This window comes from Netta rufina (assembly GCF_964035555.1).
Source record: "Netta rufina genome assembly, chromosome: 6".
In the NCBI taxonomy this organism is placed as follows: Eukaryota; Metazoa; Chordata; class Aves; order Anseriformes; family Anatidae; genus Netta; species Netta rufina.
In genome coordinates this window covers 13727880-13748468 of record NC_140129.1, presented here as the reverse complement: position 1 = coordinate 13748468, position 20589 = coordinate 13727880, and the positions used below count along the sequence as shown (strand labels likewise).

At 37.9% G+C, this 20589-nt stretch overlaps 1 protein-coding gene across 1 annotated transcript; it reads right to left on the bottom strand.

Moving 5' to 3' along the window:
* Positions 1 to 6822: 6822 nt before the first annotated feature.
* Positions 6823 to 20549, bottom strand: NDUFS1 (NADH:ubiquinone oxidoreductase core subunit S1). The gene is made up of 19 exons (XM_084289215.1): positions 20391 to 20549; positions 20085 to 20208; positions 19774 to 19865; positions 18475 to 18582; positions 17187 to 17263; positions 17014 to 17095; positions 16787 to 16917; positions 16244 to 16429; positions 15620 to 15754; positions 15126 to 15240; positions 13971 to 14116; positions 13210 to 13338; positions 11908 to 12037; positions 11268 to 11428; positions 9421 to 9575; positions 8655 to 8830; positions 7764 to 7898; positions 7481 to 7553; positions 6823 to 7175 (listed from the first exon to the last, which is right to left on the bottom strand). Exons 2-19 carry the CDS (start codon positions 20137 to 20139, stop codon positions 7084 to 7086), a joined length of 2178 nt encoding a protein of 725 aa, XP_084145341.1. The 5' UTR covers positions 20140 to 20208; positions 20391 to 20549; the 3' UTR covers positions 6823 to 7083.
* Positions 20550 to 20589: the final 40 nt, after the last annotated feature.

The window sequence follows — 20589 nt, the reverse complement described above, 5'->3', positions numbered from 1 at the left end:
TGTAAAAAAGCCTTGGGGGATTTAATGCAAGTGAGTGGAGCCTGTGATATATATCTTAAAAATTCTGCAAATCTGTCGTAAATTTAGCATTGTCTGCCCTTCAGTATGGGATGTGAAAAATAGAGCTCACAGAAAAAAATTGGAGGTAATAATTGAATTTTCTTTTTAATATTTTCAAAGCACTTTATAGCCTTCTAAAAATCTGTTTTGGTTCTTTTTAAGTTACTGTTTTGATTTGGGGGCTTTGTTCCTGATATTTATGAATAGCATTATTCCTGACTTCTTTCTTACAGAGTTGAGAAATGTTATTAATTTATACTACAATACCTTGAAATGCAGAATGGTCGTTGTGTTTTTCTTTTTTGCAGAAGCCTTTATTAAATTGTTAAAAATGTATGGAAAGCTGTCAAAATAATGTGAGATGCCACTGTATCCATAGGTGAAGACACTGATCACTGTGTTCAGCAGACCTATGATAATATTGCTTGGAATAGGGTTATACTCAGCCCTGTACAGGGATGAACTGCTAAAATATCTATTTATTTCTCCTGAAAGAAGATAAAATAATCAGAAAACTAATGAGCTATATGAGCTAATGAGCATGAAAAAGTGCATTTAATTTTTTTTTTCCATTGTAAAAATTAGTCAGGTGGTATAGGCTAATTGAACTGCAATCAGACTGAAGTCATGTGAATGAAGGTATTGAATTTTTATCACTTCCTCCCATGCCTCTGTCAGATCTGAAACATATTGCATTATCTCAATTACTGTAAACTTTTATTTAAAGATATATGTTTTTTTCTGAATTTAGATACATTCCCTTATGAAAACATACATTGTAAGTTGCCTTGCTAGTATTGTGAGCGTAGTTTGTGTGTTTATAGTGGCATTTTCATTTAGATAAATTAGTTTGAATTAAAATATAATTAAAAGTCAGTTGGTCTGTGCATCAAACTGCATATTTTTGCTCGACTGGATTATTTTTTTTTAAAGATTATGGTTGGTCCAATTAGCGTACTTAAATAATGCTGAGTGTTGCATTCTGTGGAGTTAACTGCAAAGGTTTTTTTAATCATATTATTAATTTATTAAATGCATTATTCTGCTCTGACACTAGGAAAAAATAGTAATAACCAAATGCATTGCTCCTACATCTTATTTAAAAAGTTTGTGTAGAAGGCCACATAAGGAGGGCACTTCATAATCTTACCAGTCATGATTGTGTTGTTTGAACCATGACATGTAATGATTATTTTTGTAGGATATTTAAACAAAAATACTTTACAATTTTATATTTAAAATTCACTACAGGAGTGATAGGGATTGCAAATGTTGCTCATGATCTGGATGATTTAGAAAAAAAAAAAAAAACAACCTTGAAATATTACAAATAATTGATCTCCTGTGCCAATGGATTCAGAAATCCAACAAATGCAGCATAAGCTAATATTTCCTTTTCTAGAAAAAAAGTAAAGGACCAAATTCTCAGACCCCAGTTTTTCAAATGCTTGGAGGCCTGATTAATAATTGAAAGGTGTTTGAAGAATTACTCAATACTTACTTGCATAAAACTCTTATGAGGTCATTAGAATACAGAATTCAAGTTTCTGCACTGTTTTTTGAAAAGAATTGCCACTTCTAAGTAGATCAGTAGTTTAGTGTAACTCAGATGTAAGTTTGTTCTCTTTATTGCACAGTTAAGAAAATTTTAGTGTTTTAGAGAGAGGCGTAACACAAACAACTGATCTGTACTGAGACTTCTGAGAACGCCCATAGAGCACACTGAGGACTCTTTAAAAATGGGACACAGATGATACAATGTGTTAGAGAAAAGGCTATGAAAGCACTTGAGAATCCAACTACAGAGACAATATTAAACCCTTTCTTTGGCTTATGTACTTGACTTCGCGGGTACTGACTTTAATCGGATTACGTGCATGCCTAAATTTAAACATGCATCATAGTAGCATTACACATTTTGGTGACATCCTGAGATCTGTTTGATGTGTGTAAATTGCAAAACCAGAAGCTTAATGCTAAAGAGAAACATTTTGAATCTAATTTGTAATAGGAAAATTGGAAAGGGATGTTTTTGAGTGTCTTTTTCTAGGAAAAACAAAACAAAATGCACAACTCTTTAAGGAGGATAAAGAGGAAAAAATCACTAGATCTTAAATACATGGACTGTTGTGTAATTATTCAACAGAGAAATGAATATCTCCACACTATGTACAGAGGAATTTATTTAACACAACTTTATTTGCCTGAGAGAATTCAAAATATTTACTTTTTAGCTACTTGCTAAAAATTGCAAATATTATTTTATTTGTTTTTATTTGCTCACAACAAAATGTTACACTAACACTTCAAAGGAGCAAATTCTATTAGTTCTAGTAATGTAGAATCTTAAATATCTAAAATATTTTTTATGGACACGACTCGTAACTTGTGAGTCGCATAATTTTGACAGACTGGTTCAGCACTCTGGAATTATTTTAGAGAAGAAAATTGGTGTCCATGACTCCTGTACCAGGACAGCGTGTGACCCCAAAGCCAGAAACATTCCCTGTGCAAAATGCAGACACAAATTCTGGAGATTTCATTTCCTCGTTACAGACTAGGTCTGCGTGGCCAAACCCCTGGACCAACCGCTCCAGCCAGTAGACATGCTCTGTGCTTGAGCACGGAGTGGTCAAAGAAAATTAATGTTCCCTAAATCACTAGTTCCTAGCTAATGAGGCATACTTTGCTGATGTGCCTCACTAGTATTAATAGTGAGACAGAGGGCAGCATCATAGCGAATAAGCTTTGTGAGTCTAATAAAAGAAATGGAATAAATGCTTTAGGTTGTAGACCAGTTATTGGAGGAGGCTGCTTCAAAAAGGAAGTTTTGACTCTCTCCCAAAGTTATATGTATTCCAAATGCAGACCTCTAGCACCTCTGGAGCTTGGCTTAGACTTGGTGCACATAGTGAAGGTCTTGGCTTTTCAGCAAACAGCGTTATGATATTGGTGGGGTGGTATTACTGCTTGACAGACACATAGGTTCTGAGGAAACGGTTCCAGTGTCTTTAAATGCTTGTGAAAGTGATCAGCAATGTATTTAAAATACATGAGAGTATTGGAAAGGGGAGGAACAATTCTGGGCGGATTGTTAGAGATTTTCATGCACAGAGCCACACTTATGTATAAGATTTTGTCTTCAGGAGTTTAAACACTGATGAGGAAAAAAAAATCTGATAAGATCCATTCATCTTAGTTAGACCTTGAGCAGCAGTTTTACGTAGTGTTGGTTTATTTAATTGTGGTGAGTTCTGGAGTCAAGATATCCACAGGACAAACCATTCACAGAGCTAAGTCATTTTGCTTTAGTTCCTTTAGTCATAAATGCTAGCAAAGCCACACAAAGTACAGATGACTATCCTTGTTTTTCAGTCTTAGGATCCACATTAAAGCTTATTGGAGCAATGGGAATTTTACTGCGGATTTCAGTAGGAGTAAGGTTGCGGGAGTATTTAACCAGTTGGGAGCAGACTTGCTAGCATGGTAATGTAATTAAATGATAGTGAACTGAACTGAAAATAGTAATTAACTAAGACTTTACTAATCTATTAATTATCAATGTGTATTTTAATCTGCATTAAATAAATGGTATTGTCTCCTGAATCACAGCAAAGACAAAATAACGCGACTATCAGTGATAGGAATGTTGTCCAGAGTACATTGCAGGCATCTGTGGAGATTTCTTTAAATAGAAGACAAATTAATGGAATAAACTGTCCCAGCAGAATGCTCTAATACAGTCCTATTTGACTAGGAAGCCCACTGTTAATTGAAAGTATACTACTGTATTTTTACTTGTCTATCAATATTTCATTAACTGTAACCGTGGCGGTTAAGAAGCTACACGCTTTGTTAGCAGACCTTCTTTCAGTTATTCACTTACATTCAGGTTATGGCAGGTCTTGGTCATCTCTGCAAATTGGACAGAGGAGAATTCCCACTGCGTACCAAATCAGCGATCTGTTAGTCTTCTGACAGTTACCTGTATAAGATGCTTCAAAAAAGCTGTGGAATATCCCATGATGGATAACTGGGAAATGATAAGCATGTAGGAAAGGATTTTTCAAACAGTTTAGCTAACATCAAAGCATGAGGCTTAATTAGTTCCTAGGGTCATGAGATCCCAGTGGATTTTGAAAAAAATTATATGTTAAGCTCTTTGGTTTTAGTATGTTTCTTTTTGATGTTTGTTTCTCATCTCTGATCTCTTTCAAACATAGACACAGATGTAACAGAAGGTGACAAGAAAGAATGAAAGTGTTTCTTTGAGATACTGGTTGCGTTTATTAAAAATGTTGAATTAGCATTAGAGTGCTGGGATGTCTCTACCAACCAGTATTTCTCAGTAGACCAAGAGGCCTTACCAGGTAAATACAGCACAGCGTTAGGTGCTGTGGTAGAATGAATGTTTGCATGTAGCCAGAGAAAAATATTTATTAACAGCATTTAGCATAGGAGGCTTTGCAGATTATGGAGTCACTCATAAAGAGTTTAATTTGCCAGGTTTTAGGTACGTCTCATGACTGCATGGGAAGCCCCTCTACTGTGGGGAGTTTTGGATACTCAGACACTTCAGGACACATTGCTGACAACATCCCCTCAGTTAACATGCATCATAGTAAAACTTCTTTTGGATAAAACATTACACAATGAAGAGGACTGTGATTTGTACTTGTCCTCAGTGTTTTGTTTTTGGACAAGAAATTTCCTTGTGACTCTGTAAATTTAATTGCTTCTTTCCCCATGATACCTTGCCTCATTGACATTATGTGCAGATAGCTGCAGGAGATAAATTACATATGTATTAGTGGTTTGTTTGTTTGTTTGTTTTTGTTTCTAAACAGGAATTACTTCATTAGGCAAGACAACTTTTCTGTTATCTCTGAGAGCTTACCCCACAGAAAGTGTTCTTGTACTCCTGATAACAGCTTGTGTTGTCATTGAAGTCAACTTCCAGGTGCTCTCCCTTAATCACTTACTACTTTATATATAAATTTCCTATGATGGTAGTCACAGTTAAGCTTTCTTCTATCAGCTTGCTTGTTAACACCTTTTCTGTTCATGTCATTTGTGCTCTGACAGAGTCAATCTTTCTGCCCTTCATCACTGAAGGAAATACCTATTTAAATGAGATCACAAGAACAAAACATGGTCATTAAGAGGCTGTTGCGTTTTAGGAGAGGATGTTTTGGCTTAGCCCTTCATTGCTGTATTTTATGAGGTGAAGTGTCTTGGGACAGGGATAGAGATGAGGTTTTGTTACTTCTCTCTTCGGATTAAGGCTGATGTTAGGCTGCTGCTCAGTATGATTTCAACAGTAACATACAGCACATCCCCATACCAAAGATTCTTGCAAGACAGTGGCTGCTGTTGGTCTCAGATTGAGGCACTGATCCCAAATTTTTCCCTTCCTGGGGGAATGCTACAGACACTTCCTTCTCTGCCCTTAGCTACACTTGAATATATGTTTGAAAATGAGGCAGTTACAACTATTTTTATGAACGGCCTATTTTTTTGGCTGTTTCAAAGTCTTGCTGAGAGCACACTTCAGTTTGACTCGACTTTCCATTTGGGACCACTTTTTTTCAGTCAAAGCAGCTCAGTGAATTGCCTAGAATGTAAAGTGTCCCTCTGGAATTACAGGGATATCTCTGGGAGCTGCTGGTGCTTCTGGGAAGGTGGATATTGAATGCTTGGTTGGTGTGGTGTTTTTTTGTTTGTTTTAAATCACACTTCAGACTTGTGCTTAATAGGGCTTCACCTTGAGTTAACACACCCTTTTCCTGTCTCTCCACAACCCTCTACTGAAGACAGGGCTAAGTAAAGGCAAGGTTTAATTAAATTGGGGTTAATTGCATGAATATAAGAGCTATGTTTGTGTAGTGCTACGCTAAGAGAAGAGGGGGCTTAGTGGTTAAACCCATCCATCTCTCCCAGACACGTGATTGTTCTTTCTCAGGCTGTCTATACTGGCAACAGAGTACAGGAAAAAGAAAAAAAAAACTTTCTAATTTCTGTCTTTGAGGTTTTAAGAATTCTATAGCAGCATTCGCATGCATTTAATATTATTCTACACTGGAAAAATATAGATTTTCCTCTTTAAAAGGAAAAAAATAATGTTATTTTTTCTTCAAGTTGGAAATGATGGCTTTCTGAGTGTTCCAGCCTGCATGATTTCTGGAAGGATTACTTTAAACCTATTACCCTAGTATTTCATTGAGGGAGTAGCTAGCCTTCTTCCAAGCTTACAATATCCAACATTACCGAGCAGAGACTCACTGTTCTGAAGTCATTCTAACACTTCAAAAAGAAAGCCCACAGCCCCCTCCCCCACTTTGCTATAAAAAGAGCAGTCCGCACAGAAACCATACTGAGATCTTTCCTCCCTGTACTTGTACTGGTGTATCTGAAGGCCTTTATCTTTTGCTAAATTTTAAGAACTGTTTAGTATTACAAAGCTGTGTGAAAACCACTTGCTCTTTTTCATGACATAAAAATGAGTTGTATTCTCGAGTAGTTTCTGAACTGCAGCTAAACAGAGAAACATACAAATATCTAGGGCAGGGGTAGGTGAATACTGACACAAACCAGGTATGTTTGACTCAAAAGAGGGACAACTTGTTCTGAAAGTGCATGACAAAAATAGCACGTTCACACCCTCAGCAGCATTTAAAATAATTGAATGCTCTGGAAGAAAGATACTGATTCTGAGTTTTTCTCCTGCAAGAAGCATGAGCTATATGAATTACATAGGTAACAAACTGTTTAATATTATAATTTATTTGTATACAATCATCGTGTACTCTGCCTCTAGGTACAGTAAGTTGAATGCTGCACGTTGTCTCCAGCCACAACAACAGTCCTATATTAATGGGACTACTTGAACTGATGAAAATGTGGAAAGAGAAATACCACTGCCTAGCAAATAGATTTTTTTGGAAAAAAAAAAAAAGTAGCTGTCACAGTTGTTAACTGCAGTAAATACTTGGATGAAGTTGGTAGCAGTTTGATAGTAACTAACTAGCAGCTGGCTGGCTCTTCCACTGCATGAGCACCTTCAACAACTGCTTTCACACACTTGGCCATAGTCTGGGATGCTCTACTGATTGAATCTGGAAAGGAAAAAAATAAAACACTTGTGTAAACTGTTGATTTTCAGCATATACCGATACACACAGACAATATAAGAGATTTAGTATAGGACTGCATACAGATACAATATAGAAAAACACTTAGCTGAAAGTACAGCCTTATGGTTTATGCAAATTCCATATAATTTTATCAGAAAATCATGTTTGAAGAAAAAGATAAATCCTACAGATCTTAGTGGAAAGCTTCAAATACCTCAAAAATCACGCTGTAGAGCAAAGTATAATGTATTGCTGATTTTGGATTGGAAAGGCCTTACTATACATACCTGTCATATAGAAATCTTTTATTGTGAGCTGTGGTGGAACAAGAGGATCAGCAAGAAGCTGCTGCTTCACTAACTGTGGCAGGAAAATTAAAAAAAAAAAAAAAAAAAAGGTCAGCCAGCTGTATGATAGGAACTCGGTACAAAAGTATCTGTTTAGTGAAGTTTGCATTCACTATTCAGTGCAGACTGAGGTATGTTTACAATACTATGTATGAAGAAGGCCCATTCCTTTAAAAAGCATCAGGCTACGTAGATCAAGCTTACATGCTTTGCTTTTGATTACCTTTGATAATTCATTTGCCTGCTTGAAGTAGTTAGCTTCTTCCACATCATCGTATCGGACCAGATTAGGAGATACTTCTTCTAAACGCTTCCGTATCTGATCAAGGTTTTCATAAGGCAGGGTCATACCAGCCATCTAAGAGATTCACAGAAAGAAATGCCATTAAGTCTAGGTGTTTAATACATAGTTTTTTTCAATTACCAATCCACTAACACACCTAAAGTGAAAAATCAGGAAAAATCTACACTTCTGAACACATAAGCAATTATAATGTGCAAACTAAAGCAAATTTGCAGTATTCTGTTGGGCTTTTGATGCCTACAGTTAAAATTACCCTCTTTATTAAAAAAAAAAAAAAAAAAAAGTTAGGCTTGTTTGCTACACAAAGGAAAAAAGACAAAAAGTACTTTTCTCCTTCCATATAGATAATCTCATTTGTACTTTCCCTTGCTTACCACCAAATATGATAAATTGATGCAATTATTAATGCATCATGTTTCCAGTGACTTGTAAGCATGTATTTGATCCTGTCTGATACCAAATCCTGTCTTAAGCGTTGTTTTCTTTCTAAAATTCAAGGAACTAACTATCCTCCCACCAGTTTGTTCTAAAGTGCTTTGTGAAGACCATCAGAATTTGCAGACAAAGCTTCAGCCATTATGCATTCCAATAGCAAGCAGCAACTACAACATTAGTGCTAGCTCCAAAAGGTAAACAGTATAATTTAACTTGCAGAATTATGTAAGGATTCAATACAAAACACTACTACTTAAGACTACAAGTGTGCATTTCTCTGAAAATGTACCTCGTTTTGGAAACACTTTTCAATATGAAAGGAACTTAACCACTCACTATACTTTTATTAGAAGCAATTTATAGCAGAAATGGTACCTCAGAGACAGCTCTAATAATTCTCCAGTCTTCCCTTGCCATCCCAGGTGGTGTTACTGCTACTCTTGTCTGCTGGGCCCTACCTTCAGTGTTCACATATGTGGCTGCCTTCTCTGTATATGCTGCTCCTGGGAGGATAACATCAGCCATGGGAGCTCCCACATCCCCATGATGTCCTAAATAGATGGACAAAGGAAACAGTAAAAGCCATATAAGACATAAGTTAGTCAAATTACAGAGGAATGCCTTACTAAGGCAATACAGAATTTCCATGTTCCCAGAAAAAAAAAAAAAAGTTTGAGGTTCACTTAAACAGCGACATAAAGCCTATCAGGCTGATTGCTCTGTTTTTTCATGCCAACGGGGGAAAATGAACAGCCAGCAAGCCGTGGTTAAATGTGGTTCAGCCTCTGTAGTTATTCAGCTTTGGGGGAACTTCTGGAACAAGGATGCTTAGTGAGTTAAGGTAATACCATGTTTTGGTAAGATAGAACAGCTGGGAACCAACACACTTTTGTCTGCCAGGTTTGAAGCTATGCTCCAAACTATTCTATATTCCCACATTAGTCATCAACGTTTTCTTATTTTTACCTAAGAAAATAGATAACCAGTATCTCAGTTGTTACTTGGAAGTTTAATTTCATGGCAGAAAATAAAGGCCGTAATTTATGAAAGGGACAGATATGTTTGTAAGAGTATAACACTGTTAAGGCGTTCTCTCCAGCTTTTAGATGGTAATATTTCTAAAGTTACATCTACTAATTACCTTGATAGATGATAAAGCAATCCTTTGGCAAATCCTGCCGTGTTATACAACCCGAATCTGCTCCCAAGAGGTACAATACTTTAGGAGGATTCTTCCTAATTGCTTCCACTCCTGGTTTGAAACCCAGATCCAAAGCAGCTACCTGGCTTGCAACCCTGTAGGAACAAACATATTGTAACTGCAGGTTATTTCAGAATTCTCCCTCTCCCATCAGAACAGGCTTAATTTCTTTTGACCAAATATTTTTTTTGGAGTGACATTTTTTTGGAGTGTCTGTAACATTAATAGGACAAAAATGAAGCTTAAAGGCAGCTGAGAATTTTGAAAAAAAAAAAAAAATCAATAGAATATTAGGTTGATTTTGCTTTTTGACTAACTGATGCTGTCTTCTTTGGGGAATCTCACCTATTTATGATGGGATAGCAAAATAAAGGTAGGCATTACAGGTGAGGGCCTAGAGGCAGACAGCTCACTTGTCATTTAGAACACCAAGGTTCACATTTTGGCCATGAACTGAGCTCAGCAGGATTTTAATTTAGGGCACTCACATGGTAGATGAAAGACTAATTACTAGCCCATCCGCCACTCCGAAGCATCTTAAGTCCACCATTCCATTGCTATTCATTTACTCACACACACAAAATGTTTTAAAAGAATTAAATCATCATTCCTGTTTTCCAGCAGTCTCTTTCTTTTTCAAAGAAACAGCTTCGCATAATCCTACATAATCAGGTGCCAGGTTTGTGATTATATGTAAAAGAAAAAGTTACCTCTGTAGAGTACAGATCTTTCAATTTTACTGTTGCAGTAAGTAAATCGAAAAAGAAATGCTTTTCCTTTCATACAGAATAATGATTTTTTAAACCTATTAGTGTCCCTCAATCAGTTTTGAGTTTGGCTTCTAAAAACAACCAAGTGTGACTTTTACACCTTTTGAGTCCTTTGCTCGTTATGTTTTTCTGATACAATCAACAATACAGGTTCTATCATGTTAAATTTCTTTTTACACTTACGGCAGATAGATAGCACACCAAGAGCATAAAATTCTTGATAGTATGAAAGACTGGCAAGCCACATATGAAAAAGGTATTGTGCATGTTCTTTAACTAATCAACACCTTCATATTAAATGTTCCGGTTTCAACAGTGGGGTTTCACATTCAGGTTTTCTTCAGAGGACCAAATCTCGTTCTCTCTATACTAGTTTTACATCAACAAAGCAGCTTTTGGCAGGACTTTGTGTCTCCAAATCTGAGAACAACTGTATTTGCTGCAATCATTTTTCCTTTATAGAAGTTGTCAACTTGACAGAGTTTTAAGAAGAGTGGGCAATGACTGTCACAGAAGAAGCTTGCCTATCAAAAGGAGTAATAGTACTCGAAAAGCTTTAAAGCACACCAGCCACTCAGTTAAGATGCTGCACAATATAAGGAATCTTATAAAAACCACATTACTTAAATATAATTGCCATTTTGTTTTTCTCCCTCTAGATAAAAAAAATCATTTACTTAGCAAGTGACACTGGTGTCACTGTCTTTTACTGGGCACTATGGTATGATATTAAGCTCTTTTGTATTCTGAACCTCTAAACTTAAGCATTTAATTCTGCATTTAAAAATAATAGAATAAGAGAATCTAATATAATCTCATTAAGACCCTGAAAAGTTTGCGAGGTCAAGAAACCCATTTTTACTAATAAGTTTCTGCTAATTATATTCCCTGCAGGTCTTAACCGGGTAAGGTGCTTGTGTATACGTAAAGAAATATACGCACATCTATTACGGTAACTTGTGTAAGGCCCAGCATTAAGTGAATTAAAATGGCTCTGAAAAAAGCTTTAAAGCAAACCTGTGAAGGATGTTCATGACTTTCCAATCGGAACCAACACCACTTTTAGTCCTGGCGTTTTGTGCAATGGTGGAAACTGCAGCATGGATAGCTGCTCCATCGCTGCGCTGCAACGCTGCACTACCTACCATCACCACTGGCTTTTTGGCCTGGTCGAGAACCTGTTAAGAATCAAGACATGAATTCTAAGGCTCTGAAGACAACTCTTGGTGCAGATGATATAATAAATCCTGTAATTTCTACAGAAGTCTGCATACAAAAGTACAGTTCTGGAATGGTCATTGTTTCGTGTAGAGATAAACCCAAGAGAAATGACTGTAACAGTAAGCTACTTTGTCAGTACTGAACTATACTCTTGATAATCAGACACCTAAGTGGAAACAGCAGTGACTGAAACAGCCTGTTCCACATCAAGAAATATTTCAGGAGTTTCCTGCACTGGAAAGTTTTACAAACTTGAATATATTAAACAGTTCACGCACACTTGGTGCTCACCAATCATTACCTCATCTCTGCATTTGATTAAAAGCAAATAACCCCATATACAATGTGGTACTTCTGATCAAATCTGTCTCTGCAAGGAATCTAGGTTATTAAATTTACCTGGACTGTAACAGTCACATTCTTAAGTTGTGCATACCTTGCAGAACGCATGTTTTCCAGAAGCAATGTCCTGTAGTATTTGCGGAGACTCTCCTAGATGATCGTATGTGTAGGTCAAATTCACGGGAGAGCCAACAAGGGCCACATGCAAGTCATTGTGAAGCCAGCTGAAAACACAGCAAACATTTTATAACATCAAAAGGAATACAGTTTCAGTCAACCAAGCCTGCTAATGTAATTTCCCCAAATAGGACAAATTCTTTCAAAGCAGTTTAAATGTCATTTACTATTTTCATAACACATAGCTTAGTATTATTTTGACTGTTAGGCAAGCTCATGGTTTTTAGATATATTTCTCTGTGTACCTTCTGGAACCAGTGCTGCAGTACACTTTATAGGAGAAGTATATGACTCAGTCCCTTTCTCCCTCAAACTTTTGCCAGTTCAGTAGAAAAAGGATGCACAAAATGAAGTGCTACACCTTTCAGCCATCTTTTACAGTTTTAGGCAAACACAAACAAAACAAACACCTACAGCTAATATTAAGTTTATTCTTTTGTTTAATTCCTGATCACCTTAAAATTTAAATTAAAATGATTTGTACAGGGGAGCATTTTGAGTTTGACAATGCTCACAATTTTAGAAATCCAGTTATTTCACACAAAAACCTATCAGGTTATAAATTTCTCATTTATTGCAGCTTCTCATAGTAGTTTTATAACAGACAAGTCTTTCATAAATTTAAATGCATCTTTCTTTTCCCCTCAACATTTTAAGGTTGTCATTGTTTAAAATCGTGTATTTTGGAAAATCCCTGAACATTTGGTAGGACAGCATTTTTTTAAACCTCACTTACCTCCTGCTGACGTGTCTTGTTAAAGATGAATTAGCAGTGTTCAAAAGTTTGGAAAATGGCCACATTACTTACCAGAGAAAACATTAATCTTGAATTACTGCTTCTAAATCAGCAAGTCTGATGTGTTATAACAACAATACAAAAAACAGCAAACTGATACTGAAAACTGTTCTTAAAAATATGCTTTAATAAATGTCTGAAAGATAGGTAATGTAGACACTTCAAACTTTCTAACAAAGGAATAAGTAAGTGTATGGACCTGCATAAAATGTCAGTGAGAATGAACAAAATACAGCTTACACACTACAGGGAGAAGAACTGTGCTTTGTCTACAGGTCACCATCCCCCTTTCCTAAAAGGGTGAACAAAATTCCCCGAGTCCACCTGGATGAATGCTCTCAACTTACTGCCTGCGGCTCCAACCAAGCATTGTGCCAAATCCAGATGCATTTGAATGCTCATTCACCACTAAGGGATACATACCTCTTTCGAATTCTAGCATTAAAAAGCGGTGCCTCAAAGCGTGGATTGGTGCCAACCAGGAGAAGGACATCTGCTTCCTCCACTCCAGCAATCTTGGTATTAAGCAGGTAGTTAGAGCGTAAATCTGTGCTATAGCAAAGTGATAAAAGAATGAAAGAAGCAAGGCAATGAAAATTCAGTACAAGGAAGAAAAAAACAAATAAGTGAGAAATAAAGATTCTAGATCACAAAATATGTTTTCATGTCAGGAAGAGAAAGAATTTTTTTTTTGGATCTGAATTACTAATCCAAATACAATCAAAAGCTTCTCTCTTTCCTGAATATGAAACAGCAAAACATTAAAAGAATTACAACATAGGTATTTTCTACGTTCACAGTTATTATCAGCCTTCACAAATTCCCATCTGTTATTACACAGCTTAAAAGACTGCAATGTCCTGTGGTTTCCACAAAACTAAATAGAACTAGAATGACTGAATTATCAAACTTTTTATAAGAGTATAAAGCTAGCTTGCAGTAGTGTATTGCTGAACTGGAGCAGCCTCTATATATATAAAGCAAACAAATCTTGCTGTAGTGGAGACTTTTGCCTCCACAGCCAATAAATACTCTATAAATGAACATTGGAAACTCATACAGAACTTGCTAATACATAGGCAGTTACTATCCTTGGCTCTTTCAACATCTTACCATAAGCTTTCCAGTCTGTGAGTCAGCTCATTAATACAGTAATTAGGGACAAACTTTCCCTGCATTCTTACCCAGCTCCATCAGTAGGGAAGATCTCTTCAGTGCAGAGCGTATCACTATTTACTCTATTCAGCAAGTCTTTTAGAGCTATTAGTGCTTCCGCATCCACCAGTCCTCCTACAATTGCTGCTACATCCTTACCTTCAACAGCCTGTAGCTGGAAAGACAAAAGGTATAAATGTGAACAAAAGAAACCACTGAAATGAATTCCCTTTGGACTTGGTAAATGTTTGTTATGTTAGGATGAGCCAAAGCCAACTGTGCAATCTGCTAGCCTGGAGTAACACAAAGTAATCGGCAGTATCTGACTTCCGCAGGGCAGCAATTCCAGCTCCTTCAGAACTCATAGCTAAAGCAAACAACAGCTCCTTATTCTATGCAGATCTCTCTTAGTTGAATTATTGTTCAGATGTGGCTGATTTTTATTTGGTGTGGCGAGGTTAGGCAGACTGGTTAATGCTTTTATTCTAATGAAGCCACAGTATAGACAGAAAACAAACTTCCAAAAGACAAGCTCAGGTAGTAAACTCAAAAGATATTGTCTGAGAAGCAATAGCTTTCATAACAAACCCTGCTACTGTACCACTGGGAAAAATATCCTTGAGGAAAGTTCAATTACAGTTATTCAATTCTACTTTATCCCACATAAAATTTTTGATCAAAATCCAGAGCAGTCATGCAGCACTTCATTTGAGCACCAGAATCAATCACTGCTGAGAGAAAGCAATGAGGCAAGCACAATTCAGATAAGTAATACAGAATTAATGGCTTTGATGGCAAAAGTGTTGATAGCACAATTTCAATAAATTTAAAGATTCTGATAGATCAGAGTAATTCAAGAAAGTCACTTTCTCCTGGATTTCTGAAGTAGTTTAGCTTCCTATTTAAATAAAAGTAATTTCTCTCCCAATACCCTAAATTATGCGCTGCCTGCGTGTTCCTGAAATAATGATAAGACAAAGTTCTTCAGATGGTCTAATCCACAAAATAATAAACCATATTCAAAAGATAAGAGATTTAACTGGAAATAAAATGGAAGCCAAATTTTCCCTACTAACCTTAAGGAAAAAAGCCATTTCCTATATGGCTGTTTTCCTATTATTCATTTTAATATGCCCAGCTTTAGAAATTAATTTTACAATACATATATTGAAAATTATTCTTACCACACCAGCAACACGAGTTAACACATCCTCCCATGAGGCATAAACAAACAGTCCTTTCTCATTTTTGATCATTGGCTGAGTAAGTCTCTGACGCTTCAGACCATCATAAGCAAACCTGAGTGAACACCACTAATATTAGTAAAGAGCAAAGACAAGGATAATTGTGTTTACTAAATATTTTGTAGGTTTGTGCTTTTTTAAAGAGCTTGCAACAATTAGAAAAAAGCACAACAAATATTTCCTCCAAAAATCCAATTTTCTCAAAAACATGCAAAAAAATCTGACAATTTTTGGGAGAAAAAGAGGCTACAAAAATGAAAATATTACATAAGCCAATAGCATCAATTATCATATCAAACCTATTTATTTTTTTTTAACCAATTACACTTAATTGTACCTTCACAATAGTAACAATGGAATTCAGAAATCAGCACTTCTGTCCACATTTATGATTCTGTACATGTTGCACACGTGTGTGAACACCTCCCACTCACCTTGTTTTGTCAGATATCCATTCCTCATTGATATCTTCATGCAGCCTTGGCAAAATTCTCATCACTTCTCCAGTCCTTGTGCTTACTACAATGTTGCTTCCAAGTGCATCAAGAACATCAATTGACTCTACCTTTCTGTTTAGGAGAATAAGTAAACCATTTTCAGTTTTCTATATACCACCAGCAGCAAACTGCTTAACAACATTTATGAAAAAAAAAAAAAAAAGAAAAAAAAGGTGCTATAGGTTTAGCTTCAGATAAAGTTAAGAGCTTAGTTTCACAGATATTTAATATCCTCAACAACTACTGAGTTAACAAATTTGAATTTTACTTTATACACATTTTTTCTAATAAGCAATCAGCGTAACCTACAAGATCAGCAGTATAGTTTACACACTATACTTCACAAATTATACTATCTTTCCTTTCTGGAATGATTTTTGAGTCAATAACAGAATTTGTGTTAGATTAAATCTACTAAAACGTCTATAACAGAAATGCAGAGAAAAAAAAAATCAGAGAAAGCCCTTGGTATCAGGGATGGAGTGATGGGTACATTCTTAGATGAAGTATGGTAAGAAAAACAGAGAAAGCTGCATCTTCAATGTGAGTTGAAATACACACCTTGTCTCCCATGGGCGCGCAGTAAAGGCATACGGCTTGGAGGTCAGAGCACCAACTGGACAGATGTCAATAATATTTCCAGATAACTCAGACATGAACATTTTTTCAACATAGGTGCCAACTTGCATATCATTTCCTCTTCCGGTTGTTCCCAAGTCATCTACCCCTGCAACCTCACTGGCAAATCTGGTAGACACAGAAGGAATGAAAAACAAATCTGGAATGTACAACAACAACGTGGCACATTTTTCAACTCTTATTTTCTGAAGATAAATAAACAAATCTCGCAACTACAGCTGAGGACATCGCCAGTTCTGCCTCACAGAATCCTGACTTTGTTTTCGTGTTTCGGCCATCTCTACTTCCTATATGACAGCTGTCTGGTAGCTCTGGGAAACCAGTTATCAGTCCCTAGCAGAATAAAATTCTTAAGCACAATCAGAAAATAAATTAAGTTCGACTACCCCTCATGTTACTTTCACAAGTAGTAAGTTAATACATACACCCTTGCTCAGTATCCAGTGAAAAAATAAAGGACGTTACCTGATACATCGAGTGCACTGTATACACCGAGTCATGATCGTTTTGACTAATGGGCCAATGTTCTTGTCCTCAACAGCACGTTTACCCTCTCTAAATCTACTCCTATCACTGCCAAACATCATCGATTGATCCTAGAATAGACAGAAAACAAATGTATCCAGGCTGCTGGAGAGCACCTAAGGCAAGAATATAAATGCATGTCTACACAATTTAATTGGATGTTTTACCTGTAAGTCACATTCTCCACCCTGATCACAGATAGGACAGTCCAATGGGTGATTTGCCAGCAGGAACTCCATTACACCCTCCCTGTTGAGTTCAGGAATACAGTTAATGTTAGCTTTATACCCTTTACCAGATAGTACAAGTAATCAGCTACAGGAGGCTAAAAGAAAGGTACCTTGCTTTCCTGGACTTCTCAGAATTTGTTAGTATGTTCCAGCCCTTCATAACTGGCATGGCACAAGCAGCTACTGGCTGCAATCATCACAAAAAGCATGAGTGAGCACAACATATTTCTTCCCGGTATGGGCAGAAATCCCTGCCTCCCCCCACAACATTCTTACATAGGCATCTGTTATTAGTTCAATATGTTGCAGAAATTAAAAGGTATCTGCAAAGGAATAAAAAGAGGAGCGAACCAATACACTGCCACTAGAAGTCATACTTAGTAAATAGTTGATGCAAAGTTGATGATTTTGAAAACCTCTAGTAGTGAAGTTCGGAGCATGCATCATTTATTTACTGGGTATTTATTTGTACACAGCATTTCCCAAGAGTCTTAGAGTAAGTTTTTCCCCAAGATTACTGCAAGATTAATAAAAACTCCTGCTCAGAAAATGAATCCCTCCTACTTTTCTCTCACTTCGTGACATTGACTACCATGACTTCAATCTTTAGTGATGATAGAACATTTCCAGAAATGCAAAGCTCACACTATTGAATTCAAGTTGAGGTGAGCTAGAAAGCCTTACATATGTGTGTATTCAAAGGTGTAATCCAAGACTGATCTCTAAAAGAATGCCTTAACTATCCAAACAGACTTCTTAGAACACCACTGCTGAAGACAGTATACAATCATGATTACTATCTCACAGCAGATTTCATTGATACAAATTGCATTAAAATACTGAGTAATAAGTAACTGTAACCTCCATGTAGCTAGAAAAAAGCTGCAAACGCTAATCTCACAGCTGCATTCAAACATCATCTGAAATTTACTACTTGTGTAACATCAACTGAAAATCTGCAACTGAAGCCTTAACTACAGAACATAAAAACATATCCAACTAAAAATACACAGCTATCAAATGCTCATCTCCAGTAGCAGGATAATCCGTAAGAAACTGAGTGACTTTGATCCATAGGTCTAAAAGTAGACAATTACTATGGTCCAGCATCATACTTCACCTTAACGCATATAAGACACAGAGATGAAATTAAATGCAGAAGGGAAAGACCTGCTTGCAGCAGTTGAATTACAGCGATTTAGAGCTCAGGGATATGGTTTAGTGGGGACTGCTAGCGTTAGGTCAGAGGTTGGACTCGATGATCTTGAGGTCTCTTCCAACCTAGAAATTCTGTGATTCTGTGATTTGTGTACTAATAGTGCAGAAAATTATTTATATGATAAAAGCAGGCCCTAAGCACAGCAGAAAATTGTAATTCCTATGAAACACATACAATACCTTTGGAGCTTTCTCTATTTCCACAAGACACATCCTGCAGTTTCCAGCAACAGAGAGACGATCATGGTAACAAAACCGAGGTATCTGTATTCCAGCCTTTTCACAGGCCTACAAAGAAAGAGACAAAGGAAAATTCCATTTGAGTGAGATCTTTCACTTCCACCTCAAAAAAAATAGTGGAATTTTTCAAGGAATAGCAGTTTTAATGCTCAGGAATACGGTGCATTCAACCTTTCAACTTACGTTGACTAAACTTTTAACTTTCATAGGAACAAATTTAAAAAAATTGTTGTCAAGCAGAAATACGTAAGGTTATTAACTATATCGTTTCCACAATGCATAATTGAGGAAATGCAAATTGACTTTTCTTCATTCTTTCCTTTCCGCAAAGAACAGAGAGAATTATTTTTAGTAGATAGGACACCAGAAGTAAAAATCATTTTTAAGGAAAGCATGCGCTATTTGAACAAAAGCACATAAAAGAGGAAATTTGGAAAAATATAAAAGAAACAAGGGGCATAATGACTTCAGATAATTCAACAAGGACACTCTCCATGAAGGTCAATCTTCAACCTTAGTAGAACCCCAAGGCCGAAGAAATATTCTTCCATGCTGGGTCTAAAGAGGGGACAGGAGGACAGACAGAAGAGACTTCCAGAGAACAGGGAAAGGCTTTTCTTGTGTAGAAGCACCCTGTCTAATGGGATCGATGCTATAGCACTAGCGTCACCTGCCAGGTGAAAAACACAGAATTCAGTAATTGGGTATGGGCTACCACTTCAAGATCAGCAAAGCACACTCTGGTTAAAAAAAAATAAATAAAAAGACCTAACTTTTCTGATTTCTACCAAAAAAAATTACCACGTGTAAGCACAAACAAATAGCTAACAAGAAAAAAAAAAAAAAGCATAATTTAAGAAAACATTACACTAGACTCCAGCTGGGGGTGTTCTAAAACCCAGCTGAGTTAGTAACTCCTATCCAAAGGTGCAATTTCAACTAGAACTTAACTAAGTCTGCTATTGTACTGCTTAAGCTTTGCAGTTTCGATTCAAGCTGTATGGATCTCCTTTCACACAGCTACGACAGATGCTTCTCTATCAAATCCTGAACTCCTCCTGAAGGATCTGCACCCACACAAAACGTCACCACAGTAAGTGAAAACACCCCTACAGAACTTCAAGAAGCAAAGAGGATTTTTGCTACTGAGAATCTGTGACACCACCAAGAAGTGAGACGGGGGGGGGGGGGGGGGGGGTGTGTGTCCAATAAAAAATGTAGGCGTGCCATTGCCCACACCTGAAGTACTGTGGTGCCCGGGTTCACCAACACAGGCTGACCGTCCACAAACACCTCTATTTGGTTGCTGGCTGCCGTGGCAGTTGTACGTCCTGAAAAAAAACACATGGAAAGGGTAAATATAAATAAATAAGCGTCTGTCAAGTGCTGCTAGAGGCAAACTGTCAGCCCCCACGCTCCCCATTACACCCCGTTACCCTCAGTTATACACCACGGATATAACTCCAAGCGTAAAATGCACAATATAAAACCCCAGAGCTGCAGATGAAGCACCCATACGCGCGTTTTACCCCGCCACCACACGCACTTACCAGACGCTCCTGAGGCGCGGGCCAGGGCCCTGCGGACGGCGGGCAGGCGGAACATGGCGCTGGGCAGGGCAGGCGCCGCGGTCGCTGTCGCTGTCCCTGTCGCTGTCCCTGCAGCCGCTGGGCTCTACAAACAAGCAGAGCACACGGGCCGCCGAGCCCGGGGTCACCTTGGGGCCGCCCCCGCCGCGCCTCCCGCCCGCAGCCCCCGGCCGCCCGCCAGGGGAGGCAGAGCCCGCCCGGCCCCGGCCCCGGCCCCGCTCCCCCCGTGAGGCGGCGCCGCGGCCCCCGCCGCGCCCCGGCCGTTACCTGCTCGGAGGCCGCCGGGCCTTCCCCCCGCAGCCGCTATGGCGGCCGCTTCGGCTCTTTCCGCCGCCGCTTCGGCTCTTTCCGCCCCCCGCCCTCGGCTCTTTCCGCCGCCTCCTCGGCAATCTCCGTGACGCGCACGCTCGGCGATCTCCGGAGCTGGAGGGTTCGGGTGTTTCCGCCGCCCCCCGCCGAGCCCTCT

Excerpts from the sequence above, each read along its gene's own strand:
- NDUFS1 (XM_084289215.1), bottom strand. The coding sequence starts at position 20,139 with ATGTTCCGCCTGCCCGCCGTCCGCAGGGCCCTGGCCCGCGCCTCAGGA. Across the intron at positions 15,755-16,243 it reads GCGCGCCCATGGGAGACAAG|AAAGGTAGAGTCAATTGATG; the intron begins GTGTGTATTTCA and ends TCTCCTAAACAG. Across the intron at positions 14,117-15,125 it reads TAACTCGTGTTGCTGGTGTG|CTACAGGCTGTTGAAGGTAA; the intron begins GTAAGAATAATT and ends TTGTCTTTCCAG.